A 22,948-nucleotide genomic window follows, 5' to 3' on the forward strand; every position below is an offset into this window, starting at 1 on the left:
ACGCAGGAAGTTGCTCTTCATCTCACGCCCGCCCACGCCCCTCCCTCTCGCCTCTCTTTTTGCACTCGAGTCATGATTGCGCCGTCGCGACGGTGGCGGCGCGGCGTGGAGTGGCGTGGAGCGGTGCGGAGAGAGCGATCCTCCGCCTCCCCGTTTGAATAATTCTCGCGCCGAATAGTTGGACGGCACCGCCACGGCACCGCACTGCAGCAGCGCGGTGGAGGGGGTAGGGGGCGAGGGGCTGGATTGACAAGGGATGAGGACACGGGTCGGGTTGTCTGGGACGGCGGGCCGCGGCGGGCCGGGCCGGGGTCGCCGCGATTGCCCGGCACCAGCAACAGGGGGACAATGGGGGCGTAGGCCCTCGACCGGGCCCGGCCCGGGCTGGGCCTCCATGGCGGGCCTTCATGGCCAGGGTGACGGCTGCGCCGCCATGGAAAGGGGTAATTACTGCGAGGCTCCCGACGGGGCGCCCCGTGGCCGTCAAGGCCGTCAAGGCCGTGGCGCCGTGGCGTCGGCGCGGACCTTCCAAGAATCGGCCGCCGCTTCCGAGAAGGCGCTGCCCCTTTTCCAGGATCGCCCAGGAGGGGGTGTGGTGGGGGTGGCGGCAACGTGCCGGTGAAGGCGGCGCGGACGCTGCCCCCTGCTGACACTCCGAATTCCACCCCTCCCGGGGTGGCTCGGCCGCCACCTCCGCAGGGACCGACCGCGAGCCATAAACGACTGCCGTCGAAAGTGTGAATGTGCCCACTTCGGGCATGGAGGACCTGTGTTCGGAGTCCAACATTGATGCCGGAGTAGCATTTTCCCTTGCATGAATTCATCCCTTTTCATTTTTATCGTTTTAACGTTAAAAGGAAATTGAAAATGTAAACTTGAAAATGTCGTAATTGTCAAGGATGTGATTACCTGTGATTACAGGTATTCAGCATTTGTACATGGTTCCACGGGGCCGTGGCATGGTCACCTCGGATGCTCGGAGCTACATTTTCCTTGCATGATTCTCCCTTTGTTCATTTTATTACTCGTTTTAACGGTGTAGCCCATCATGCAGCAATGTAATATCGACCGAGGGTATATGTGGACGTTTAACTGTCGTCGAGTATCCACGATGAATGGTTTCCAGGTCAGAGGCCCAGCGCTCCATAAAAGTGAGTCACTAACACGCAGCTTTCTTTGTTCGGACGGCGGTGCTGGCCGTGTAACAGAGCCAACGTGAATATCGACCGAGGATCGAACCGCTGGCGAGTGGCCAAGATTACATCGAGGTCGCGGAGGCTAAGGTAGTTCACTTCCCGCCCTTCAATTTTTTCTCCGATGAATCAAGCTGTCAGTCAAGCCTCATTCGATCCGTAACGTTTTCCCCTCGCCCTCCGGACTTTCTCTGCAGTGTGCTGCTCGAGTCGGCTGTTCCCTGTTACCCCGGACCCCCAGGGCTGCGGGCTACCTCATGACAGCCGGGATTGGAGGTATCTGTTTCTCGGAGCGCTCTCGCGTCGTCGCGATGGTCCGGGCCTTCACGCCGGCCGGGCCCCCTCTGCACAGTGGGCCAGAAGACCGTGGAGGCGGCCAAAACTCTAGACGCGTTTTGAGCTCCAGAGTCGCTGAATGGTATTCGAACCGAACGTGTGACCCCATCAATGGATTCCTCGTTCGGAGAGCTATCCATTGGTGGGGTCACACGTTCGGTTCGAGTCCCATTTACCGTCTCTGGAGCTCAAAAAGCGTCTTGAGTTTTGGCCGCCTCCACCGGTCGTCTAGCCCACTGTGCTCCGCCGGGGCCGCGCCGCCGGGCCGCCACATCGACACAGCGATTCTGTGATCGCGAGCTGGGCGGCGTGGCGTGGCAGAGACGTTTTCCGTCTGAGTGTGCTCGCCAGGCTGGCCAGCCCCAGCCAGCCCCTCCGTCGTGCCTCAGAGCCTCAGAGCGGCGCGCTGGACGATTGAGCAGTCTATGTACTGGCTAACGCGATTCTCAAATATGAACGAGTCTCTCTGTGTGAGTGTGTGTGTTTTTGTTGCGGCTTGTGTACTCTTGGCGAGCGTGTATGGTGTGGGCCGTGTGTGTAAGAGAGAGAGAGAGAGAGAGAGAGAGAAGAGAGGGCAAGCGAGCTCGTTGCGAGCCCGCCCGCGGGGCTGGGGCAGTGGCGAGGCAGTGGCGGCTAGGATGGGCGTGACGTTAAGTTGCGCGTGTTTTCCCATCTGTCGCCCCACAGTTTACCTTCTCTGCATGATCATCGTCGAACTGACAGGAGCGGACACACAGCACTGATAGACACCTGAAGGACAGACAGACCATCGGACATGCAGGCAGATGGACGGACACCGGTTCGATGGCGCCGACAACACGTGGCTGCCTACCTCTGTGAGGCAAAGCCAGCCAAAGCCAGCCAAAGCCAGGCAAAGCGGAGCATAACTGCATTTCGTGCCGGCAGTGCCGGCGACGACGACAACGGGGCTGTCCGAAAACAGCTGACGTCGGCCTGAAGTCGCATAACAGCACGACGACCGGGGGGCCCGGGGGGCCTGGGGGGCCTGGTGGTGGGGCGGGGTGGGGTGGCCCGGCCGTGGTGGGCGCGGGCGCGGGGGCGTGGGGGTTCAGGCATCGGGCCCCGCCCGGGTCGCCCGGTGAAAGTAGGCTCGGTGTGAAATGGGGTGGTGGATTTGTGGGGGAAGTTGAGCCACCACTCTCGGTGGGCGCGGCGCGGCGGCACGGCGGCGGCCCCGGCAATCAAAACAGAAGCAGAGCCAAGCAGAGCCAAGCAGAGCGAGCAGAGCGAGCAGAGCGCAGCCAGCCCGACGGCGTGACGACAGCCCCTGCAGTGGGGAGACCGGCACCGCCACCAGCTTTCATGAAAATGTTAATCGGTGGGGACATTCTTTTGATTGTTTTCGCCTTCTCGCGTGCACGCCACGCACGCACTTGGAAAGAACACTATAACGGATACATACTCACGCACACGCACGCACATGCACCTGCTCGGGGCACCCCTTGCCGGAATGTGTGGCCACAAAGGGCTGTCCTGGCGACAACGTGCTCTGAGCCGGCGGGGCTGGCGGGGCTGGCTGGCGGCGTCGGAAAGGATCCGAGACAGGGGCGGGCGGAGGAAGGGGGCAGAGGGAAGGGGGTGATGAATCGTTGCGAAACCGAAAACAGAACCGCACCGCCCCGTGTCGTTTGGCCTCTTCTATCCACCCCGCCCCTTTCACGCTCTCTCTCTCTCTCTCTCTCTCTCTCTCTCTCTCTCTCTCTCTCTCTCTCTCTCTCTCTCTCTCTCTCTCTCTCTCTCTTCTCTCTCTCCCTTTCCCTCGCACACACAGGCGCACGCACAAACAGCACACCTTTCACAACACCCGGCAACACAGATACAGAGGCCGATTTGAAAACAAATCGACACGGAAACAGCGCATTGCTGCTAAGGGTGGCAAGAACCCAAAGAGGGTCCTCCTACAGAGCATAAATATTAATTCTACTCTTTCTTGTTGCAGGTACGTTCTTGGCCGGCCGCACATTGGATACGCGACAGAGGTACGACGCTGGCACCTTTCCGACGACGTCCGACGAGACTACGACACGACAAGACTCAAATTCGCGGAAGCCGTCAATGGCCCACGACGAGCCCACTGCCGAACGCACCCTCTCGTCTCGCCCAGTATCACGCGCAGCCCGGCCGGACGGACAGCCGAGGCGGGGATAGAGGCCTAGAGGTCTCCCCCACCCCCTGGTCTTCCCTTTCTCAAATATTACATTTCCCCGCGAGGCAGGTTTTCCCCGCCGGATCCGCCACCGCGTTTTTTTCTACGCCACTGATCTTTCTCATTTGGTCAACGGCACCGGGGAACGGTATGGCTCGCCCGGCCCACTCGCCCCTCCCTCCGCTCCCTCTTCCTTTGGAACCCTTCTGTATGGGCGGAACGTCGACGGAGACATGCTTTGGAGGCCACCTCCTCGAAAGCCGGGCGGGGCCGGGGACGGCGGCTGGCTGCCTCGGGCCTGGCCGGCCTGGCCCTGGAGGCCCTGGCATTACCCAGCCAAAAGCCGAAGGAGGGTCCCATTTTGGGGCCCTGGGACATCATGGGATTGCATGGGAAGCAAAATCCCATGGTGTCCAAAACACCCCTCATTTTTGGCCCCTTTTACCATGAGAAAATTCCATGGTGTCTGGTTTGCATGGTGTACTGGTCCCATGACATCCCTCGTACACATGGCGTGCCAAGTGCCTTGTCACAAAGTCAAGCGAAGAGACACAGGCGTTCATCTATTCTCTTCGACCCACGGGAAAAGTTCGGGCGGCCCGAACATGGATGGAGGGTACGACGCGGCACTCTTCCGACGTACGTCCGACGAGACTACGACACGACAAGACTCAATCCGGAAGCCGTCAATGGCCCACGACGATCCACTCCGAACGCACGTCTCGCGCCAGTATCACGTCGCAGCGGCCGGACGGACAGCCGAGCGGGGATAGAGGCCTAGAGGTCCCCACCCCCTGTCTTCCCTTTCTCAAATATTACATTCCGCGAGGAGTTTTCCCACCGGATCCGCCGCCGCGTTTTTTCTACGCCACTGATCTTTCTCATTTGGTCACCCATGCCGCCGCACCGGGGAACGGTAGGCTCGCCCGGCCCACTCGCCCCTCCTCCGCCCCTCTCCTTTGGAACCCTTCTATGGCGGAAACGTCGACGGGACATGCTTTGGGGCCACCTCCTCGAAAGCCGGGCGGGGCCGGGGACGGCGGCTGGCTGCCTCGGGCCTGGCCGGCCTGGCCCTGGAGGCCCTGGCTAATTACGCCAAGCGAAGGACCGAAAGGGCCGAAGGACCGAAGGACTGCGCCACTTGCTGGGCCACCTCCCCGCCGCCGGCCTTCAAAGCGGCGGAACCGGATGGGAGTTCCCGGCGGCACCTGCACGCCTGGTCGCGCTCGTCGCCGCCCTGGTCGCCAGCTCGGTCGGCGCCGCCTTGGTCGCCAGCTCGGTCCGGGCCGCCTTGCTCGGCGTGCGGCGAATGAAGGCGCCGCGCTGCCAGCTCTTTTACTGCTGCGCTCTCTGCGCTGCGGCGTGACCTTTTGCACCTCCGTTTACGATCCGCCAAGTCGAGTCCGGGGACGCGGAGTCCGAGGACGACGCGGTGCTGCACTCGGCGCCGTGTCACGCCGTGCCACGCCCTGCCGCGCCCTGCCGCGCCGTGCCACGCCCTGCCACGCCCTGCCGTGCCCTGCCGTGCCCTGCCACGCCCTGCCACGCCCTGCCACGCCCTGCCACGCCCTGCCACGCCCTGCCACGCCCTGCCGTGCCCTGCCACGCCCTGCCACGCCCTGCCGTGCCCTGCCGCGCCCTGCCGCGCCCTGCGCGACGTCGCCGTGCCGTCCGAGACCATGATAAAGTCATTGCCGGCTCCAGCGCCGCCGGCGTGGCCGAGCCGTGCGCGCCTGCCTTGTGTGTACGCCGCTACCCTTTCGCGCGGTAAATGTCAGAGCGGGCTCGGTGTGCGGCACGGCACGGCGCGGCACGGCGCGGCACGGCACGGCACGGCACGGCACGGCACGGCGCACGCAGCAAGGCGCGGCCGAGAGCGGTCACGCGAGCAGGGCATAACGGAGGCGAGCTGGCGAGCTGGGAATTAGGCAGTCGCCCCGTGAATCACTTTGGCCGGTTTAATAGCAACAGGTTAGCACCGCTGTGCTGCGCTACCTCGCGGTTCTTCCCGGCATGAAGAACCGCGAAGAACAAAAAGCAACGCTAAATTGCTTTCCGTGTTTATGTGAGAATGAAACGTCAGATGAGCGGGGGGGGGGCGTGCCGCGGCGGGGCCTTCGGCAAATCGGCAGGCTTTCAGTCGCGTCTTCCGGACTTCCGGACTATTTGCATTCCATTTCCACACTATTTGCCCAGCCAGGCTTGCCTTTGATTCCCCTGCAGCAGTGCGGCTCCACTCCGCCGCCCCTTTTTGAGGAGCCCCAAGTCGCGTCGTCCTTCCTGCAACGCATTGCGACACTCGCCCCCCGCCCCGACCGCCCCTCCCCAAAACAAGGAAGAACCCTCCCCGCAATTTAAAAAAAAATGGATTGAATGGAAGAAAACTGCCAATTTACTGTCATGGCGTTTCGGGAAAATGGGTGGCTCGAATGTCTCCGCCCGCAAAATCGAGTTGACTCCAGACAGAGTGCCGCTTGTAGCGGGGCGGGGCGGGGCGGGGCTCCGGTTTGTTTCCAGCATGTCGTATCGCAGCGCGCTCATTCCGAATAGTGGTTCGTCGCTCCTTCTCCCTCTCACTCGAAGGCGTTTCGTCGGGGTGCGAGAGAGACAGCGACGAAGCTCGGAATCATTGGCCCGCAGCCCGCGAGGAATGGGCGAAAGAGAGAGACGCCGAACGGAAGCGGAAATAGAGGCAAATGGGACGGCGGAGGCATCGCGGCGGCCGAGGCAGGACGAGGCAGGACGAGGCAGGCCGAGGCAAGCGAGCGTGGCAGTGCCGTGGATGTAGCGGTCCCTATGAGGAATGAGGTTGTTAGCCCGCCTTGCACTGCAAGGTCTTCGCCGAGGCTTGCTCCCCCAAGTCCTCCCCCAAGGCCTCGCCGCCGCACTTGAACGCACCGTCGCTCCGTCCCGGCCCCGGCCTCGGCCTCTGACCGGGCGGGGCCTCTTGGCCTCCTCCACCGAGGCCCCCGGGGAGCCCTGGGGGCTTAGATCACCTCAGATCACAACACCTTCCCGCCCTCCCCTTCCTTCGAGGAGTGACTCCTCATAAAATGCGAGGCCTGGCGGGCCGTCCGAGGGAGAGAGAAGAGAAATAGAGAGAGAGAGGTCGCTCTCCATCCATCTCTATCTCGGTTGACAGCCTCGAGCCGACTGCGTGTGTGCCGCGCATGCGCACTGGAAAAAAGAGGCCGTCCTTAAAACATCTGAAAATGTATGACGCGGGACGGGCCCAGGCCGCCGAGGCCGCCGAGGCCGCCAGGGCCACCAAGGCCGGTGTATCATCCCCTCCGCGACGACCGCAAGGCAGCAAGGCAGCAAGGCCGCAAGGCAGCAAGGCAGCAAGGCCGCAAGGCAGCAAGGGCAAGGCAGCAAGGCAGCAAGGCAGCAAGGCCGCAAGGCAGCAAGGCAGCAAGGCAGCAAGGCAGCAAGGCCGCAAGGCAGCAAGGCAGCAAGGCCGCAAGGCAGCAAGGCAGCAAGGCCGCAAGGCAGCAAGGGCAAGGCAGCAAGGCAGCAAGGCAGCAAGGCCGCAAGGCAGCAAGGCAGCAAGGCAGCAAGGCAGCAAGGCCGCAAGGCAGCAAGGCAAGCAAGGCAGCAAGGCCGCAAGGCAGCAAGGCAGCAAGGCCGCAAGGCAGCAAGGCAGCAAGGCAGCAAGGCAGCAAGGCAGCAAGGCAGCAAGGCAGCAAGGCCGCAAGGCCGCAAGGCAGCAAGGCAGCAAGGCAGCAAGGCAGCAAGGCCGCAAGGCAGCAAGGCAGCAAGGCAGCAAGGCAGCAAGGCCGCAAGGACAGACGGCAGGGCCGTGCAGGGCAGACCGCCGCCGAGGCCAGGCTAGGCCAGCCCGAGGCGACCGCACAGGAAAGCAGCAGAACAAAGTCTCTATTTCCGGCGCAAATTCCCCGTTCGGCTGTGACAATCAAGCCTTCCATTCGCCCCACATAACGGCCAGAAGAATGTCCTTCCTCTCTCCCTCTCCTCCTCTCTCCCCCTCCTCCTCTCTCCCTCTCCTCCTCTCTCCCTCTCCTCTCTTCTCTCCTCCTCTCTCCCTCTCTTCCTCCCTCCCTCTCCTCCTCTCTCCCTCTCCTCCTCTCTCCCTCTCTTCCTCCCTCCCTCTCCTCCTCTCTCCCCCTCCTCTCTCCCCCTCCTCCTCTCTCCCTCTCCTCCTCTCTTCTCTCCTCCTCTCTCCCTCTCTTCCTCCCTCTCTCTCCTCCTCTCTCCCTCTCCTCCTCTCTCCCTCTCCTTCTCCTCCTCCTGCTCGGTCGTCCTCACCGCCGCCTTCTTTTTCCTCTGTCTCCCAAGAAGAATCATGCCTGTCCCGTCAGCTCTCGTGATTTACGGAGGCGCCCTTATTAGGGGAGGGGTGGAAGGGGAGGGGTCGCAGGGCTGCGGTGGATTGAGGGGCGCGGCGGCGGGGCGCGGAGCCAGGCGGGGCAAACCTTTTGATAGCGCATTATTGAATTAGGCTGATGCTACGACGCTCGGTCACGGAACAGAGGCAGGTGACTGCTCCGGCAACGTCAACAACAACAACAACAACAACAACAACAACAACAACAACAAGACCGATAGAGGCCAACAACAAGAACAAGACCGCAGGGACAAAAGCGCGCAATGCCCGAGTGGCCAAATGGTGTGCTTATGAGATCGCAGCATCGCGCAGCCATTCAGTTTACTTCTCCCTTCTGCTGGCGCTGAGCCGCGGAGCAGTCTGTTGGCGCCATGTAAAGGCGGGGCGGGGCGGGGCGGGGCGACGGCAGCGCACGGCGGGTTGCCGACCTCCACGGGGCCAGCGCTGCTGCGCCGCCCGGGCCCTGGCTGCCCTGGCTGCCTTGGCCAACGGTCTAACTCAAGGTCCCGGTCCGCAAGCGATGCGACCCCCATCGCCACCCCACTGCTAGAGGCGGGTCGCTGCGGGTCCTCCCCATTGCCCGCCCCGCCCCGCCCCGCCCTGCGAAACGACACGATCCTTTTCCTCCTACACAATCACCATCCCGACGACGACGGGGAGGGACTGCGTGGGAAAAGAAACGAAGCGCCGCCCGCAGAGTGTTTTTATTATTTTTCGGGGAAAAAAAGATACCACCGAAAGGAATGCGTGGCATTGGCGTGGTGGCGGCGTCGGCCGCGTGAGACACGACGCCGAGGTGGCGCTGGTCTCGGGGATCGTGGCGCCCGTGACGTGGGGGCGAATTTTCCAGCCAGCCGCTGTCATTTTTCATTTTCGGGTGGCGGCCTTGGCAGTCGTCTTGTCTCAGCCAGCACGTGTTACACCCCGTTCGCCCCGGCGCCCCGCCCCGCCCCGCCCCTCCCCTTCGTGGTGATTGTGCCATAACTCCCCACGGCCTCTTTGTCGATGTTTCCCTCAACATGCCGCACCGCCCACCCGAGTCAGTCTTCGCCTGGTCTTCCCGCTTCTCCTCCTTCTGCTCATTCTTCTTGTTCACGGAAAAAAGGAATTCGTTGACCCAACGAAAATGTGCGTTGATTCCGTGACAACCGAAAAACTTTGTTGGAGTTACAAAAACTTTGTTTGAGTAACAAAGTTTTTGTTGGCAAAACTAGCAATCTGTTAGCGCAACCAAAAGATCCGCCAAAGGAACATAGTCATGATTTTGTCACTTCAACTAACTTTTTTGCTCCGCCAACGAATTGTTCGTCGTACCAACAAATTATTCGTTACGCGAACAAACTTTTCGTTACTCAAACAATTTTTTTCGGTTATCACGGAATCAACGTACTTTTTCGTTGGGTCAACGAATTCCTTTTTTCCGTGTTCATCTAGTTCCGTTTCCCTCTGCACCTCGCGGGTGCTTTCGATTTCGATTTTTATGTTGTATTTTTTTGTTACTTCTGCCCGCGCACGCTGCCGCTGCTGCTGCAGTGTTTCTTTGTCCAATTTTCCGCGCCAATTTCCTGTTCTCTTTTTTCTTCCTTGCTTTTGTTTCCCGGTGTTGTTGACGCGTCCCGTCGGGAAGGAAGAAGGAAGCGCTTCAATCTCACTTTACACAAATTGATTCAAACTCCGCGCCCCGCACCTCCCCACTGATGGCGTGGAGAAGGGAGGGGAGGGGGGGGAATCCCCCCCCCCCGACTCCACGCCCACATTTCGGCCTAGCCATCCACATGGGACGGCTTGATATTGCTCGGCTGACCTTCGTGTGACTCGTTGCACCAGTAAAAGATAAGGCGAACAGCCTTCCTGCCGTCGTTCCTCCGGCCCCGTCAGAAATAAACCCGATCGGCGAGTAATGGTGTCTCGCCGCCGCCCCCGCGTCGCCCCCGCGTCCGCAGTGCACACAGCGTGATAATGCCTGCGTTCGCCGCGCGGTGCAGTTTTATTCCCAGCGTGAACTTATTCCCGCACGCCGACCGTTCTCGATAGAGCAAACAATTAACAAACGCGAAACGAGAGAGAACAAACAGCAGTTGTTGTTGCTTTGCCGCAGTGTAGCGCACCAGCTCTCGTGCGCGCGGCGCCTTATTTGGATCATCTGCTGGTTATTGGCGGCCAAGCCCGGCCACCCCACTCACTACTCTATATTGGCGAATCAGCCCGCCGGGCTGCGAACGCGGCGACCGCACCACCCCGCCCCGCTTCGCCCCGCCCCGCCCCGCCTCGCCCCGCCCCGCCCCGCCCCGGCCACGCGTTCGGACTAATAGTTCGATTAAGTACCACCAGAGTGCGCCATGGGTTATGCATGAGCATGCAATTAGGTGCCCCCACCCCGCCCCACCCCGCCCCGCCCCACCCCACCCCGCCCCGCCCCGCCGTCCGGCTGGTCCGGCGGTGTCCCCCGCAGCGTCCGCAGCGGCGCCGCCAACCAGAAGCCGCGAGGCGTGAGGTGTCGGTGTCGACGCACGTCGCCGACGGTGGTTCGAACCTCGGCCGCAGCCCGTCCTACGATTTGCCTTCCAAAGCTGCGCGTCGTCGCCGCCCAAGTTCCCCGCAGCAAATGTCCTGCAACCCGACCATCTTCGGCTGCTCTAACGAGTCGGGACGGGACCGGGAGCTGCAGAGCTGCAGAGAGTTGGAGCGACATTGCCCCGTTGAATGCGGCGGCCGCGGAGGGGCGGGGGGAGGGGGGGGGGAGACGGGGGAGGAGGTGGGGGAGGGCATTCGTCCTTTTCCCCTTTTTCTGCCACTGCGGTCCCACTGCGGCGCCAGACCCTGTTTCCTCTCTTTTAACTTACTTTGTTGTCCTGAAAATTGGAGTTTGCTCTGGCGCGGCGCGGCGCGCCGTGGCGCGGCCGGCCCGTGTCCAGGCCGCCGAGGCCGCCGAGGCCGCCGACGTGTGGCGTGTCCAGGATGACGCGGCTCGGCAGAAACGAGTGCAGCTTTCGGCCCTATCTCTGCAAATCAACGAGCATAAATGTTGCACCTGGAAGTTTTGTGGTAATTATCACTTCCCTTTAAAAAGAAAAAGGTCGATGTCACGAAGAGGCCCAAGTCGCCCGGAGGCCGGAGGCTGGGGGGTCGAGGGCAGGACTCCGAGGCCCGAGCACGACGGGAACTGTCACCGCTGTTGTTGCATGGCTCGGTTTATACCTCAGACGAAAGGCGGTCAACGGGAACCGCTGCGAAACCAACCGACAAGGGCGCCGTGCTCGTCGACGTCACGTCACACGCACGCACGGGGCTAGAGATTTCAATTTCGGAGATATTTTTAAGCTGCGTGTTTTTCTTTAAGTTTCCTCTCAATGCACGATTGATGATGATCACCTCCAACGCAGAAGTGACGCTCAACGAGTTTTGCTTTCGTCACACTGCCCGTCACGTTGCGTGTCACGTGACGTGTCACGAGCCCTGGCGCGCGGCGTCACGTTCCGTGTGACAGTCACTCTGAAGACGCGCCAGTCGGTCCGGTTGGTTCCAAGGTTGGTTCCAAGGTTGGTTCCAAGGTTGGTTCCAAGGTTGGTTCCAAGGTTGGTTCCGCAGCGGGCACGTTGGCGACTGCCGGCCACATCAGCATGACCTGCATGACGACTCCAGTACACTGCAAGTGCCTTCGTCCGCACTCCAGTATATCGGCCCCCCCCCAAAGGCCGGGCCGGGGGGGGGGGGGGGGGGGGGTTCCCCCGGGGGTTTTTCCCCCCCTTTGCCCCGGGCCTTTTCGGATCCCCCCCCGCCGGCCCCCCCGGCCCCCGCCCCTTTGGCAGGCCCCCAGAGCCCTTTTGCCCGGCCCCGCCTTCCCTCGGCCCTTTTCCCCCTTTCCCCCGAAAACTTGTTCTGGGGTCCCAAAAGCCCTTTTCCTTAAAACCATTTGGGGGGGCTTTTTTGACGAAAAAACCCTCCGCGGGAAAAAGGAAACCGGGGGCCCAACAACCAGAAAACAATTTTGGGGCCTGGGGGTTTCCCCAACCATTTTTTCCTCCTATTACCTTTTTTTAAAATTGGCTTTTGCTCCTTGCCCTTTTGCTCAAATTGGTTCCTGAAAGGTCGGCCGGGTTGGGTTATGGGCTAAAAAACAATCCCTTTGCTTAAAAGGGACACGCGGAAAGCAGTTTTTTTGCGAGAAAACCCCCCCCTGTAACCCCTTTAGTGTAGGAACTCCGGGGCTTCCTACCCGGATGGGGGGCCCCCAAACGGGCCCCTGATGGCCGGCTCCCGGGAACGGCAGCCGATTTTTTTTTTTTGTATTTTTATATTTGCCGGGTTTAGAGTTTTTCTCCGCCCTTCTTGCCATTTTTGGTTTCTCCTAAATTGACTTTTTATTGTGCAACTTAATTTTTTATTTTTCTTTTTTTTTTTCACCATGACGGAGGCCCCTCTCTTTTTAGAAAGCAGGTTTTGCTAATTTTTTTTTGAGTGTAGCCCCGATGAAATGGTTCCTACCCCCAAAATTTGCACTGCCGCCCTGATGCCCCTTTTTTCCCCCAGCGAGCAGCATTTTGTGGTTGTTTTGTTTTAAACCTTTTCCCCGAAAATCTCCCCTTTTGAAAAAAAAGGAGTTTTATCTGACGTTTTCGCACGAAAGATTACCACACAGGATCTTTCCAAGGAAACTTGAATGATTGAACGTTTGGCCTTTTTGCACTCATGGGGTGAGGGACGGGTAAAAGGGGAAATGCTTGGAATAGTTTTAACCCTGAGTGCATGCCTCGGAAATTAAGCCCATTTTTTCCCCCAAAAGGGGCCCCGGGGCCTTCGGGCCCTTCCCCATTCCCTAAATTCCCAGCCCGGGGGGTTGGGGGGCAGGGGCCCAAAAAAGGGTTCCGTTGCCGTTGGGGGGGGGGGGAAAAAATTTTCCCCGGGGGGAAATTTACCCTTTTTTTAACCCCCCGCCAAAACTCGGGGGATGTAAACGGGGCTGTTCCCCCCATTTGGGGGGGGGGGGGCATTTTGTAGGGGCAGCACGGGGGAGGGGGGCCCGGGCGCGCCCCAACGGGGGCTCGGCGGCCCTTTGGTTCCGGAAAGGGGTTTTGGGCGCACCCTTTGGGGGGCCCTCTGGGGCGCCCCGGGGCGCCAGGGGCGGGGGTTTGCCCCCGGCACGAAAGGGCTCCCGGGGGTTTTTCTGGGGGCGGGGGGCCCCCGGGGCCCCGTTTGGGCGGCGGGCGTTTCGGCTCACTCGGAACCTTCGGGACATTTTGGTTTTCTTCCCCCCCCCCCCCCCGGTCCCCTGGGCAGGGGCGGGGTTGCCAATTCCCCAAATTCCCGGGGGGGGGTGTGGGGTCGGCCTAGGGATGCAAAGGCAGCAGCACTGCACTGAAAAAAAAAAAAGTGTTAATGATAGATTTTGTATACAAATGTTAGGAAAGAACTCTTGTTTTTAGTGTGGGGCGCGCGTTTTAAATCAGATCTGTGACCGAAGACGCGCGCGGCCGTAGTGGAAAAGTTCACAATCACGTGTTTTTTTATATAAACAAAAAACAACAACAACTGCAAAGACTTTTTTAAAGTGACTGCGGAGCAAACAAGGCGGTTAATGACGCGTGCGAAGGAGCCGCAGCGTGACAGGCAGTCTGCCGGCCAGTCTGCGCTCCCCAGCCTCGCGATGAATGGTTCGGCATTGGGGGGGGGGGGGCACTACAATGGCAGCATGCACGCTTCCTCGCTTGCGGCCAGATTACACGGGGCTGCTGCCGAGGGCCGAGGCCGAGGGCCTCGCGGGGCAAGCAGCAAGCAGCAAACAGGGGCCCCCCAAAGGGGGCTCATCAGTCATCGTCGGCCATCAGTGGCGTCCGTTTTTGTGTTCGACTTTCTTTGCCTTGTTTTTTTGGTTTTTTTCGCTCTGACCCAAAAGTGAAAACCGGCATGACGCAGACATTTACATCGGGCTTTTTTTTTAGTCGACTTTGGTTTTTCCCAGATGATGGCTCCGCGTAAAATAACGAATCAATCTCTGCCTGGAAGTGCTGGAATGCGTCCAATGCGGGATGGTCCGAGGTGGGCGGCTTGTAAGACTGCCGCGGCCCGCACGGCCTCCTCCTGGCCGAGGCCGAGACCTTGGCCGGGCGCGATGCGGCGAAATCCATTTTGAGCGCGTTATTGGTTCGCGACGCACGGGTTCGAGGTTCGAGTCCCGGCGGCTCCGGGCCTGGGCGTGCCCCATAACGAGGGTGTCAAACAAGCAAAGGGCGGGGCAGGGTGGGGTGGGGGGGGGCGGGGTGGGGCGGCCTCCCTTTGCCGTCTTAATTTCATCTTGTCCCTTCACCCGCAGCGGCGGCCGAGGGGGCCGTGGAGGCCGAGGAGGCCGGCAAGTAGGCAGCTACGTCCGCCGCCCGCGGCCCGGAATCCCTTCGCTCCCTTTGCCAAAGCAAAGATACGGGTGTGCGGCCCTTGCGGCCCTTTCTCTCTCCGCCAGGCCAACTTATCCGAGCCTCTGATCGATTCTCCATTTTCCGCCCGACGAGTCCGCGGTCCGCGAGCAGCGGGGCGCGAGCCGCGGGGCGCTGCGTGAAGGCCTCGCCTCTGCCGCGGGGGGGGGCGGGCGGGGCGGGGCGGGGGGGGGGGGGCGGGGCGGGGCGGGGGGGGCGCGTGGGCCCCGGGGGCGTGTTGCTGCAGTCCACCCGGACCACTTCCGGTGGCTTAATTGTTGTTGTTTATTTTGACGCGTGCATTGTCCCGCGGCGCACCGCGGCGTAGCTGTCTGAACCCGCGGACCACGGGGACCACGGGGACTACGGGGACTAGGGACTATGCGCGCCAAATTATGGGCCGGCCGGCGACAATGCGGGCTGTCGGCACAATGCTTCACAATCAGCATAGCAAAGGCCGCCGTCGGCCCGGGGCGGAGGGGCGGGGGGCTGGATGGGCTCGCGGCCCGCGGTCGGTCTTGGCTTCGAATACTGGCGCCGCGATACCCTTTTTTTTCGTCCTCGCGCGAGGAGCAAAGTTAAACACTGCAGTCACTCACTTAAAACGCGCTCCATGCAACAACCACGAGCAACTCACGGAAACATACATTAGGAAACAGTGCAACCAACTTTTAACATTTTTCCAGTAGCCGTAACAATTTGACTAGTTTCTTCGCACACATGTAATCACACTAGAACAAACAGTTCACAATGCTCGAATTAACGTACTCATAGACGCATGTACCAGTAACCCGAACATGGTAAGCCTGCTGGAGGAGGAAAAAGTCGTGGAACCAAAACCACGTTTTCAATTCAGTATTTTATGTTCGAAATAAACCTTGAATTCAAAATTAAGTCACTTCATGCCCTAAAATACGGCTAGATTTACAAGCCGGTCCTCCGAGCAAGCTTGCCTGTCCCCGAGGCCTGTCCCTGACGCCGACCCTCGTGTCGCAGGAGCTGCTGTACCCGGGCTCGGGCGAAGGCCACAACTGGCGCAGCATCATCTTCTCGCTGCTGGTCATCGGCCTGGTCATCTCGGGCATCGTCACCGCCATCTACCTGCTGGGCTACGTGGACGAGCTGCTGTACTGGTCCGGGCGGCGCATGCGCCTGGAGGAGCTGCTCGCCGGGGACCTGTCCAGCCAGAGGCTGCCGCCCGCCTGGGTGGACAGCACGCACCTCGTCTACCAGGCGGACGACGGCGCGCTGTCCGTGCTCGACACCCACACCAACAACGCCACCCTGCTCGTCAGCAACCACACCCTGGTCAGTATTCGTGGCGGTGGCCTAGCCGATGGCGGTGGCCTAGCCGATGGCGGTAGCCTAGCCGATGGCGGTGGCCTAGCCGATGGCGGTAGCCTAGCCGATGGCGGTAGCCGCCCTCGGTGGCCTCCTGGGGGTGGCCAGCCCACGGGTTTGCCATACCCAATTCCGGGGATCGGGGCCTACCCTGCGGGGTGCGATGGGGGAGCCCCCTTTCTGGCGGTGCCACCGGGCGGTGGTGCCGGGCTGGTACCAGGGGGGGCCCAATGGGGGCCTACCTCGGGGCCGCCACTCCTCCTTTTCCGGCGGGGGCCCCCGGGAGCCCTGAAAAAATAAAGAAAGCGCGGGGCATTCGAGGGGGAGCGCCCGTTTCTGGGGGGCCCGCGGGTTGCCGCCGAAAACGCGGCAAGGGGGTTGGGGCCCACCCTTATCCGGCGCGCGGCCCCGGTTGGGCGCGTCATTCGGACCGGCCCCCTTTTCGGGTCGGGGGTTTGGCCCAAAGGGGGGTTTCCGCCCCGGAGGCCTTGGGGGGTGTCGGGGCGGATTTCCCCCCGTGGGGCCGGGGGGGGGCCCTCCCCGGCGGGGCGAGTGGGGGCCCCCCCGGGGGGGGGGGGGGGCCTGGGCCGGCGGATAGAGGCTGGATGGCTGCTGGAGGCTGCTGGAGGCTGGTTTGGGGGCTGGCTGGAGGCTGGCTGGAGGCTCTGGAAAAAAAGGGTAAAAAAGAGGGGTTTCCTTTTTTTCCCTTGCGGGCAAAATTTAGGGGGGGTAAATGGGAAAATTTTGAAAAATTTAATGCCCCTTTCCCGGCTTAAGTTTTCCTTTAGGGGGAAAGACCCTTTTTTTTAAGTTTTTTACCCGTTTAGAGGTTGGGGGGGCTCGCAAAAAAAGGGGGGGGGGGGATTCCCCGAAAAATTTTTTAAAATGCCCTACCCCACAACCAAAAAAAGGCCCATTTTTTTTAAATTTTTGGAAAATTTAAGGTTGGACCCCGTTTTTTACTCGTTTTTTAAAAACCCTCCCCACCCCCACCCCCCCCCATTTTTCCCCCAAGGGTTTATAGTGATTTCTTTAAAGCTTCCAGTTGTCAAATGGGTTTTTTTAATCGAAAATTTTAAAAAACGAAAAGGTGAAAGTTGGGTTTTTTTTTTTGAAAAAAAATGAGCAAAAAAATGGGGTAAGACGGGCAATTGCCTTTTACCCTTTCCCGGCGGGCCCTTTTTCTAGTGGCCAAAGGGGGGGCATGACCCCCCTTTACCCCCCCCCCCCCTCCCCCCCCCTTTGCGCACGCCACTGGGGTGGAGGCTGCTAGAGGCTGGCTGGAGGGCTGCTGGAGGGCTGCTGGAGGGCTGCTGGAGGCTGCTGGAGGCGGCGAGATGCGGAACGCGGGCGAGATCGGTGACGCCATTCCCCGGCCATCACGCTACACCCCGCCACGCCACGCCACGCTATAGCCGACTCACGGGCGGGCTATGGGGCAGGAGGGGGAGGTTGTTTGGCGGATATGCCGCTCCAGTGTCTTGTAAGCGTTCCGACGATTTCGCCCCACTCTCCGCCGAGCGGCCTCGCCTTTTCACCAGCAACAATTTCACTTCGCTGCCACGCCGCGCCAGCTTGTGCCGCGATCGAGGGGCTGAATCCTGCGCTGCTGTCTGCTGCTGCTCCTGCGTCTGACGCTCGCGTGAGCGCCTGGTCTGCTAAGGCTGCCTGGGGTGCTGAGGCTGCTGGAGGCTCTAGGCGATGCGGACGCGGGCAGACGCGCCATTCCCGGCCATCACGCTACAGCCAGCCAGCCATAGCCGACTCACGGCCTAGGGCAGATTGTGCGATTGCCGCTCCAGTGCTTGTAAGCTTCCGACGATTTCACTCTCCGCCGTAGCGGCCTGCCTTTGTCACCAGCAACATTCACTTGCTGCCAGCCGCGCCAGCTTGTGCCGCGATGCTGGCCGGCTGCTGGCTGGCTGCCTGCCTGCCTGCCTAGCCTGGCTCGCTGGCTCGCTGGCTGGCGCGCGGACCCCCCGGGCAGGCAGCAGCAGGCTCCAGCGGCTCCAGCAAATATCAAGAAAAGAGTTTGCCGGCGAGATAAGAGTGTACAGGGGATACGCCTGCTCGAGTCTGCTGCGGGCCCGGAAGGGATTTCACGCGCGAGAAAGAGGGGAAGGGGGAAGGGTGGGGGAGGGAAGGGTGGAGAAGGAAGTGCGTAGGAGATGATGGGTGATTAGCGGCTATTGTGTCGGGATCCCTCTGGAGACAAGAGCAGGGCTTCGTACTGTTGCTCTGCTCCCCCCCCCCCTCTCCCTTGTCTTAGAGCTGACAGAAAAAAAGAGAAAAAAGAGAAAAAAGAAGTACAGGGCCCTCAAGCTCAACTACTACTGCCTCGGCAGTAGGATAGATAGACCGGCAACTTTTCTTTTTCTTTTCTCTTTCTTCAAGAATTAATTGATGGAAGAGCTTTATCAGGTCAAAGAGGTGGGAAAATGTTGCCTTTCGGCAGCAAAGATTAGCTCTGCATGATGAAAATAAAAATATTCTATTTTTGAAGCAGAGGCCAGCCGCTTGCCAGTAAAAGGTAATATTACCTTTCGAAAGCAGAGGGCAGCCACATGCCCGACGCATGTCTGTCAATATATTTTACCTTTATTTTTTATGTCATTTTGTTTTTTGTTGTGTGCCTTTCTGGGGCACTGCAAATAATTCCAAGCCCCGCATGAGAGCGCGCGCTGAAGAGGGGTGTAGTTTGTTTGGCCAGCGGAAGCAAAGCGGTGACTCCTCCGCTCTTCCTTTCCTTTCTCTCCCTCTTTTCTTTTCTTTTTTTTTTTTCATCCCGCTTTCGCTTTCCTGCTACAGGTCAACTTGGTTCAGAAAGGCAAGCCACCCTGCCCCTCCCCCTTGGCTCCGGAGACAAATACGCTTCGGCGATTCAAACTTTGTTCATTTTCCGAGTGACAGTGACTCAAAGTCCTGATCCCGAGGCGACGGCCGAGGCCTCGGGCGGTGCGCCGCCGATCGGCTGGACAAAAGGTGCGCGCTGCCGATGGGTTATTAAAAAGGCGCCTTTTTTATTCCGCCTTTTCCTTACTTTTCAGCGGGCTTGACTGCGAGCTAAGCCGAGCCTGGAAGGCCCTGCAAGGGAAGGGCGGACAGGCGCCCGCGGCAGCCTTTTTCCTTTCAAAAACCGATCCTGCTCTTTCGCTGTCCGTGGCGCGGCGCGCGGTCCGCGGTTAGAGAAGTCAATGGGCGATCAAAAGTTTGGTGCAGGAAGGGGCGCCGCCGCAGCCAAGGCAGAGCCGAGGCGGGGCCCGCGGAGCGAGGGAGACAGACTGTGCGACACTACGGCCCGCCCACTCCTCGCCCTCCTCCCCAGACCCAGTCAGGAGAAAACAGAAAAGTAATTCTGTAACAAAATCAAGTCTCCGAGTAACAGACTTCCCCCGACGCCTCCAGGAGGTGCGAGGCGCCGAGGCAGACAGTCGCTCCAGTCGGCGCGAGTCGCCGAGTCACTCAATGAGATAATCCAATTAATGGGGCAACTCGGCACCAAGTTGGTGCCGCGCCTCGCCGCGAACACGCACACTTACGCGCGACGTCGCGCGCGTGTCGCCTTTCAAAACCTCGTCAAATTCACAGCGCGGCAAGCAGCGCGGTTAGTTTGTGGACCGGAATTCTTTTACCCGGTCGGGTGGTGGTGGAATTTGGCGACAAAGAAGAAGTGCGAACTTCGTGGTGTTCTCTCGTCTTCTCCGTGTAGTTGTTGATGATTTTCTGACTGCGCTTCCTCTTGTTTTCTGTTGCAGAGACAACTCAACGTGAAGAGCTTCAAATGTTCGCAGGACCTGCGCTACGTCCTCCTTCAGCACACGGTGGAGCAGGTGAGGCAGGATCAAGGACTTGCAGCGCCCCGCACGCCGGCCGGCCGGTGCTCGGTGGGCCAGAGGACCGGGGTGGAGGCGGCCAAAACTCTCGACGCGTTTTGAGCTCCAGAGTCGCTAAATGGGACTCGAACCGAACATGTGACCCCACCAATGGATTCCTCGTTCGGAGAGCAGTCCATTGGTGGGATCACACGTTCGGTTCGAGTCCTGTTTAGCGACCCTGGAGCTCAAAACGCGTCTAGAGTTTTGGCCGCCTCCACCGGTCTTCTGGCCCACTGTGCGGTGGTCCCTGCGTCGGGGCGACGGGCGGCGACAGGCCCAGAGGAACCAAGTGGAATGAATAAACGTGTTTCGAGCGAGCCATGTCTCGCCATTATTGAAAAGCTGCGGGAACAACTTTACACCGTCCCGCTCGCCGTGCCGTGCCGCGCCGTGCCGCGCCGGGGAGGCTCCGGCCCGGCCGACCCGGCTCCGGCCGAGGAGAGGGACGGTCGTCCCGTATACATGCCCCTCAATTGGCGGCGGCGCCTTTTATGTCTTTCCTCCCGCGAACTAGAATAACTTTTTATGTGCCCCGCCCCTCACCCCCCGCCTCCCCCGTCGCGGAGGGGAAGGGGGCAGTCCGCAGCCCCGGAGGGGGGAGGGGAAGGGGCGGGGAATGTTTGGACGGGACAGCTGGGAAGGGGCGGGCGGGGGCAGGGAGGCGTTCTGCCTAACTGCAGCAGGCCAGCCCCCGACCGCCCCGACTGCGGGTACGCCATCGGGTACGCCACGCCACGCCACGCCGCCACGCCGCGCAAGTCAGCGAGAAGTGCGCTTGCGATGCCGGCCGCGTGCCGCGTTCCGCGTTCGTCGGACGAATTGAAGCGGACGGGCACCAGCCAGCGGGCTCCAGCGGGCTCCAGCGGGGACGGAATGAAAAAGGGGCGGAAAATTGGACTAATTGGTCTTTTTCAGTGGAGCTGCGGGGCCTGCGAGGCGGTTGCGGCCAGAGTCACCGGGACTGCTGATAGGGCCAGGTCACCCCCACCCTTTCCCTTCCCGTTCCACGCCGTGCCACGCCGCGCCACGCCGCGCCACGCCACGCCGCGCCACGCCGCACGCCACGCCCGCCACGCCCGCCACGCCGCGCCCGCGCCACGCCAGCGCCACGCCACGCCCGCCACGCCCGCCACGCCACGCCACGCCACGCCACGCCACGCCACGCCACGCCACGCCGCGCCACGCCACGCCACGCCGCGCACGCAACGTGCGTAACAATAACGCGGCCCGGGCACGGCACTGGCAATTAACGGCCAGATTCAATCTACGGCCGAGCCGTGGCGGAGCCCGAAGCCCGAAGCCCAATAAAGACAAACTTGGAATGCAATTTAGGCCCCGACTTGGTAGGCGCGGTTTACGAGTGGGGCTGCCACCCTGCGCTCTGCGCCCTGCCCTGCCGTGTCCGCGGCGCCACGGCCCTGGTTGGCGGAGTGGTGAAGGTGGCGGCCCCCGGGGCCCTTGCCGGGGTCCGGGGTCTGGCTGGCGGCACTGAAATATGGCACCGTTCTCGGATGGAAGTTTAGGCAGGCCTCGTCGAGCCAGGCAGCAAGGCGCACGAGGCAGGAACCACGCTGTAAAAGCTCGTGCTGCTGGTTTGACTATCAGCACCGCGTCGACATGGCGTCACCGTGTCTCGGAACAAGCCACGTCGATTTTTCTTTCCGACGCGATAAGTTTCGTGGTTGTGTGCCTTTCCCCGTGCAGTGTTGAAAAGAAATACTGGAGACTAAGCTCGTGTCATTGTTGTTCCGTTTTTCCTCTCCTCGCCGTGCTGAAGTGCGTGCGTGTGTGTGTGTGAGAGACTAACTCGCTCCATTAGGCCCATTAGCTGTCGGTGGAGGCGCGGTGCGCGGTCCTGGGAGTCTGGGACTTGGGTCTGCGAGGCGGCGGAGCGGAACGAAAAAGTCCCCCTCCTTCTCCTTCTCCCTCTCCTTCTCCTCCCCCGGGACATTAATGCCCCTGTGCGTTCGCTTCTTGCAGCTCATTAGTCCGAACCACAAAACTGCAGTGGTGTCGCTGACGCTCGGCCGCCGACCGCCGCCGTCGTGCTGCGGGCCTCGGCGACGTCCGACCGCCACGCCCATTCGTCGCCACAGCCAAACTGCCCCCGCCGCCTCCGCCGCCCCGCCGACTGCCGCCCCGCCCCGCCCCGGGCCTGCAACTTTCATCATTACTCACGCTGTCCCGGCCCGGCCGGCTCGGACACACATTTTCGAACGGAATGGACGCGCGGTGAGGGACGGCGGCCGGGCCGCCCCCCAGTCCGTTCGGCCCGGTCGGCCCGGTCCCCTCCACGTGTAGCGGCGAAGCGCACAGAGAGAGGAATCACCCCGACACGGCTTCTCCCCGCCGCCGGGGGCGTCGCCAAAGGGGAGCGGTGCGAGCCCAACGCGTCCAGGGCCGTCCAGGGCCGTCCAGGGCACGCCGCCGCGCCGCGCCGCCACGCCTGGCCGGGCCGCCAAAGAGCGGACACGGCCTGACATTATCACCTCCCTGCCGCTCCCTCTGGGCGCCGCTTCTCCCCCTCGCCTCCCCCGTGCCTCCCCCGCTCGTCGTCGGCGACGTCGTGAAATCTGCCGCGGAGACAAATCCTCGGAGCCCGGCCCGGGGGCTGGGGCAGGCCGGGGCCGCGTCGACCGTGACATATTGTCATGGCCGCGATGCCACTTTTAGCGAGAGTCATCGCTTCGGGCGGCGTCACTGGGCCGTCACCGGGGCGTCACCAGGGCGTCACCGCTCGCCACGTCGCGTCCCCCCGACAGGGCTGAGGCGGCTCTGCCAGTTTTCCTATCCGAGCCGCGAGCAAGCAGCAGCAAGCCCCAGGCAAGCCGCCGTGAGTGGAGAGCGGCTCTGGCGGGGCTCTGCAGGGATGAGACGCCAAGTTTAACTCAAGTGGGCTCGTCGCGATTGAGTTGCAGAGCGTCGGCACGCCCCGCCCCGCCCCGCCCCGCCCCGCCACACCAGCGCCACGCCGACAGCATGCCTGGTCGGATATGAAGGCAATTACTGGCAGGCCCGGAACTTGCCGGAGCCACCTGAGGGGGTGGCGCGGTGGCACTGTAGAAGGCCGCCTCGTGGTAGGGCGGGGCGGGGGGCGGGGCGGGGCGTGGTGGCGTAGCTGGGGCAACGGCCATGGTGTGAACCGCAGGGCCGGCCGTGTCCGAGGCTGCCCCGGACGCGTACTTCACAGTGCTAGGAATGCGTTGCGGGCTGCGGGCTGCCCAGTCCGGTTCAGGCCAGAAGCAGCAGCAGCAGCGTGGATTTGGAACCCAATCTGGGCGGGG

The 22,948-nt window shown here is 61.5% G+C and overlaps 1 protein-coding gene across 1 annotated transcript in view; it reads left to right on the top strand.

Moving 5' to 3' along the window:
- The window catches only part of LOC117641286 (inactive dipeptidyl peptidase 10), a 57,015-nt gene that overhangs the window by 25,422 nt on the left and 8,645 nt on the right, over positions 1 to 22,948 (top strand). The window contains exons 2-4 of the mRNA XM_034378470.1: positions 3,490 to 3,529; positions 15,344 to 15,756; positions 19,545 to 19,619. Of these exons, the coding sequence (XP_034234361.1) occupies positions 3,490 to 3,529; positions 15,344 to 15,756; positions 19,545 to 19,619 (528 nt within the window). The remainder of the gene's footprint in view (positions 1 to 3,489; positions 3,530 to 15,343; positions 15,757 to 19,544; positions 19,620 to 22,948) is intronic.

Source organism: Thrips palmi, unplaced genomic scaffold (assembly GCF_012932325.1).
Source record: "Thrips palmi isolate BJ-2018 unplaced genomic scaffold, TpBJ-2018v1 HiC_scaffold_15, whole genome shotgun sequence".
NCBI lineage: Eukaryota > Metazoa > Arthropoda > Insecta > Thysanoptera > Thripidae > Thrips > Thrips palmi.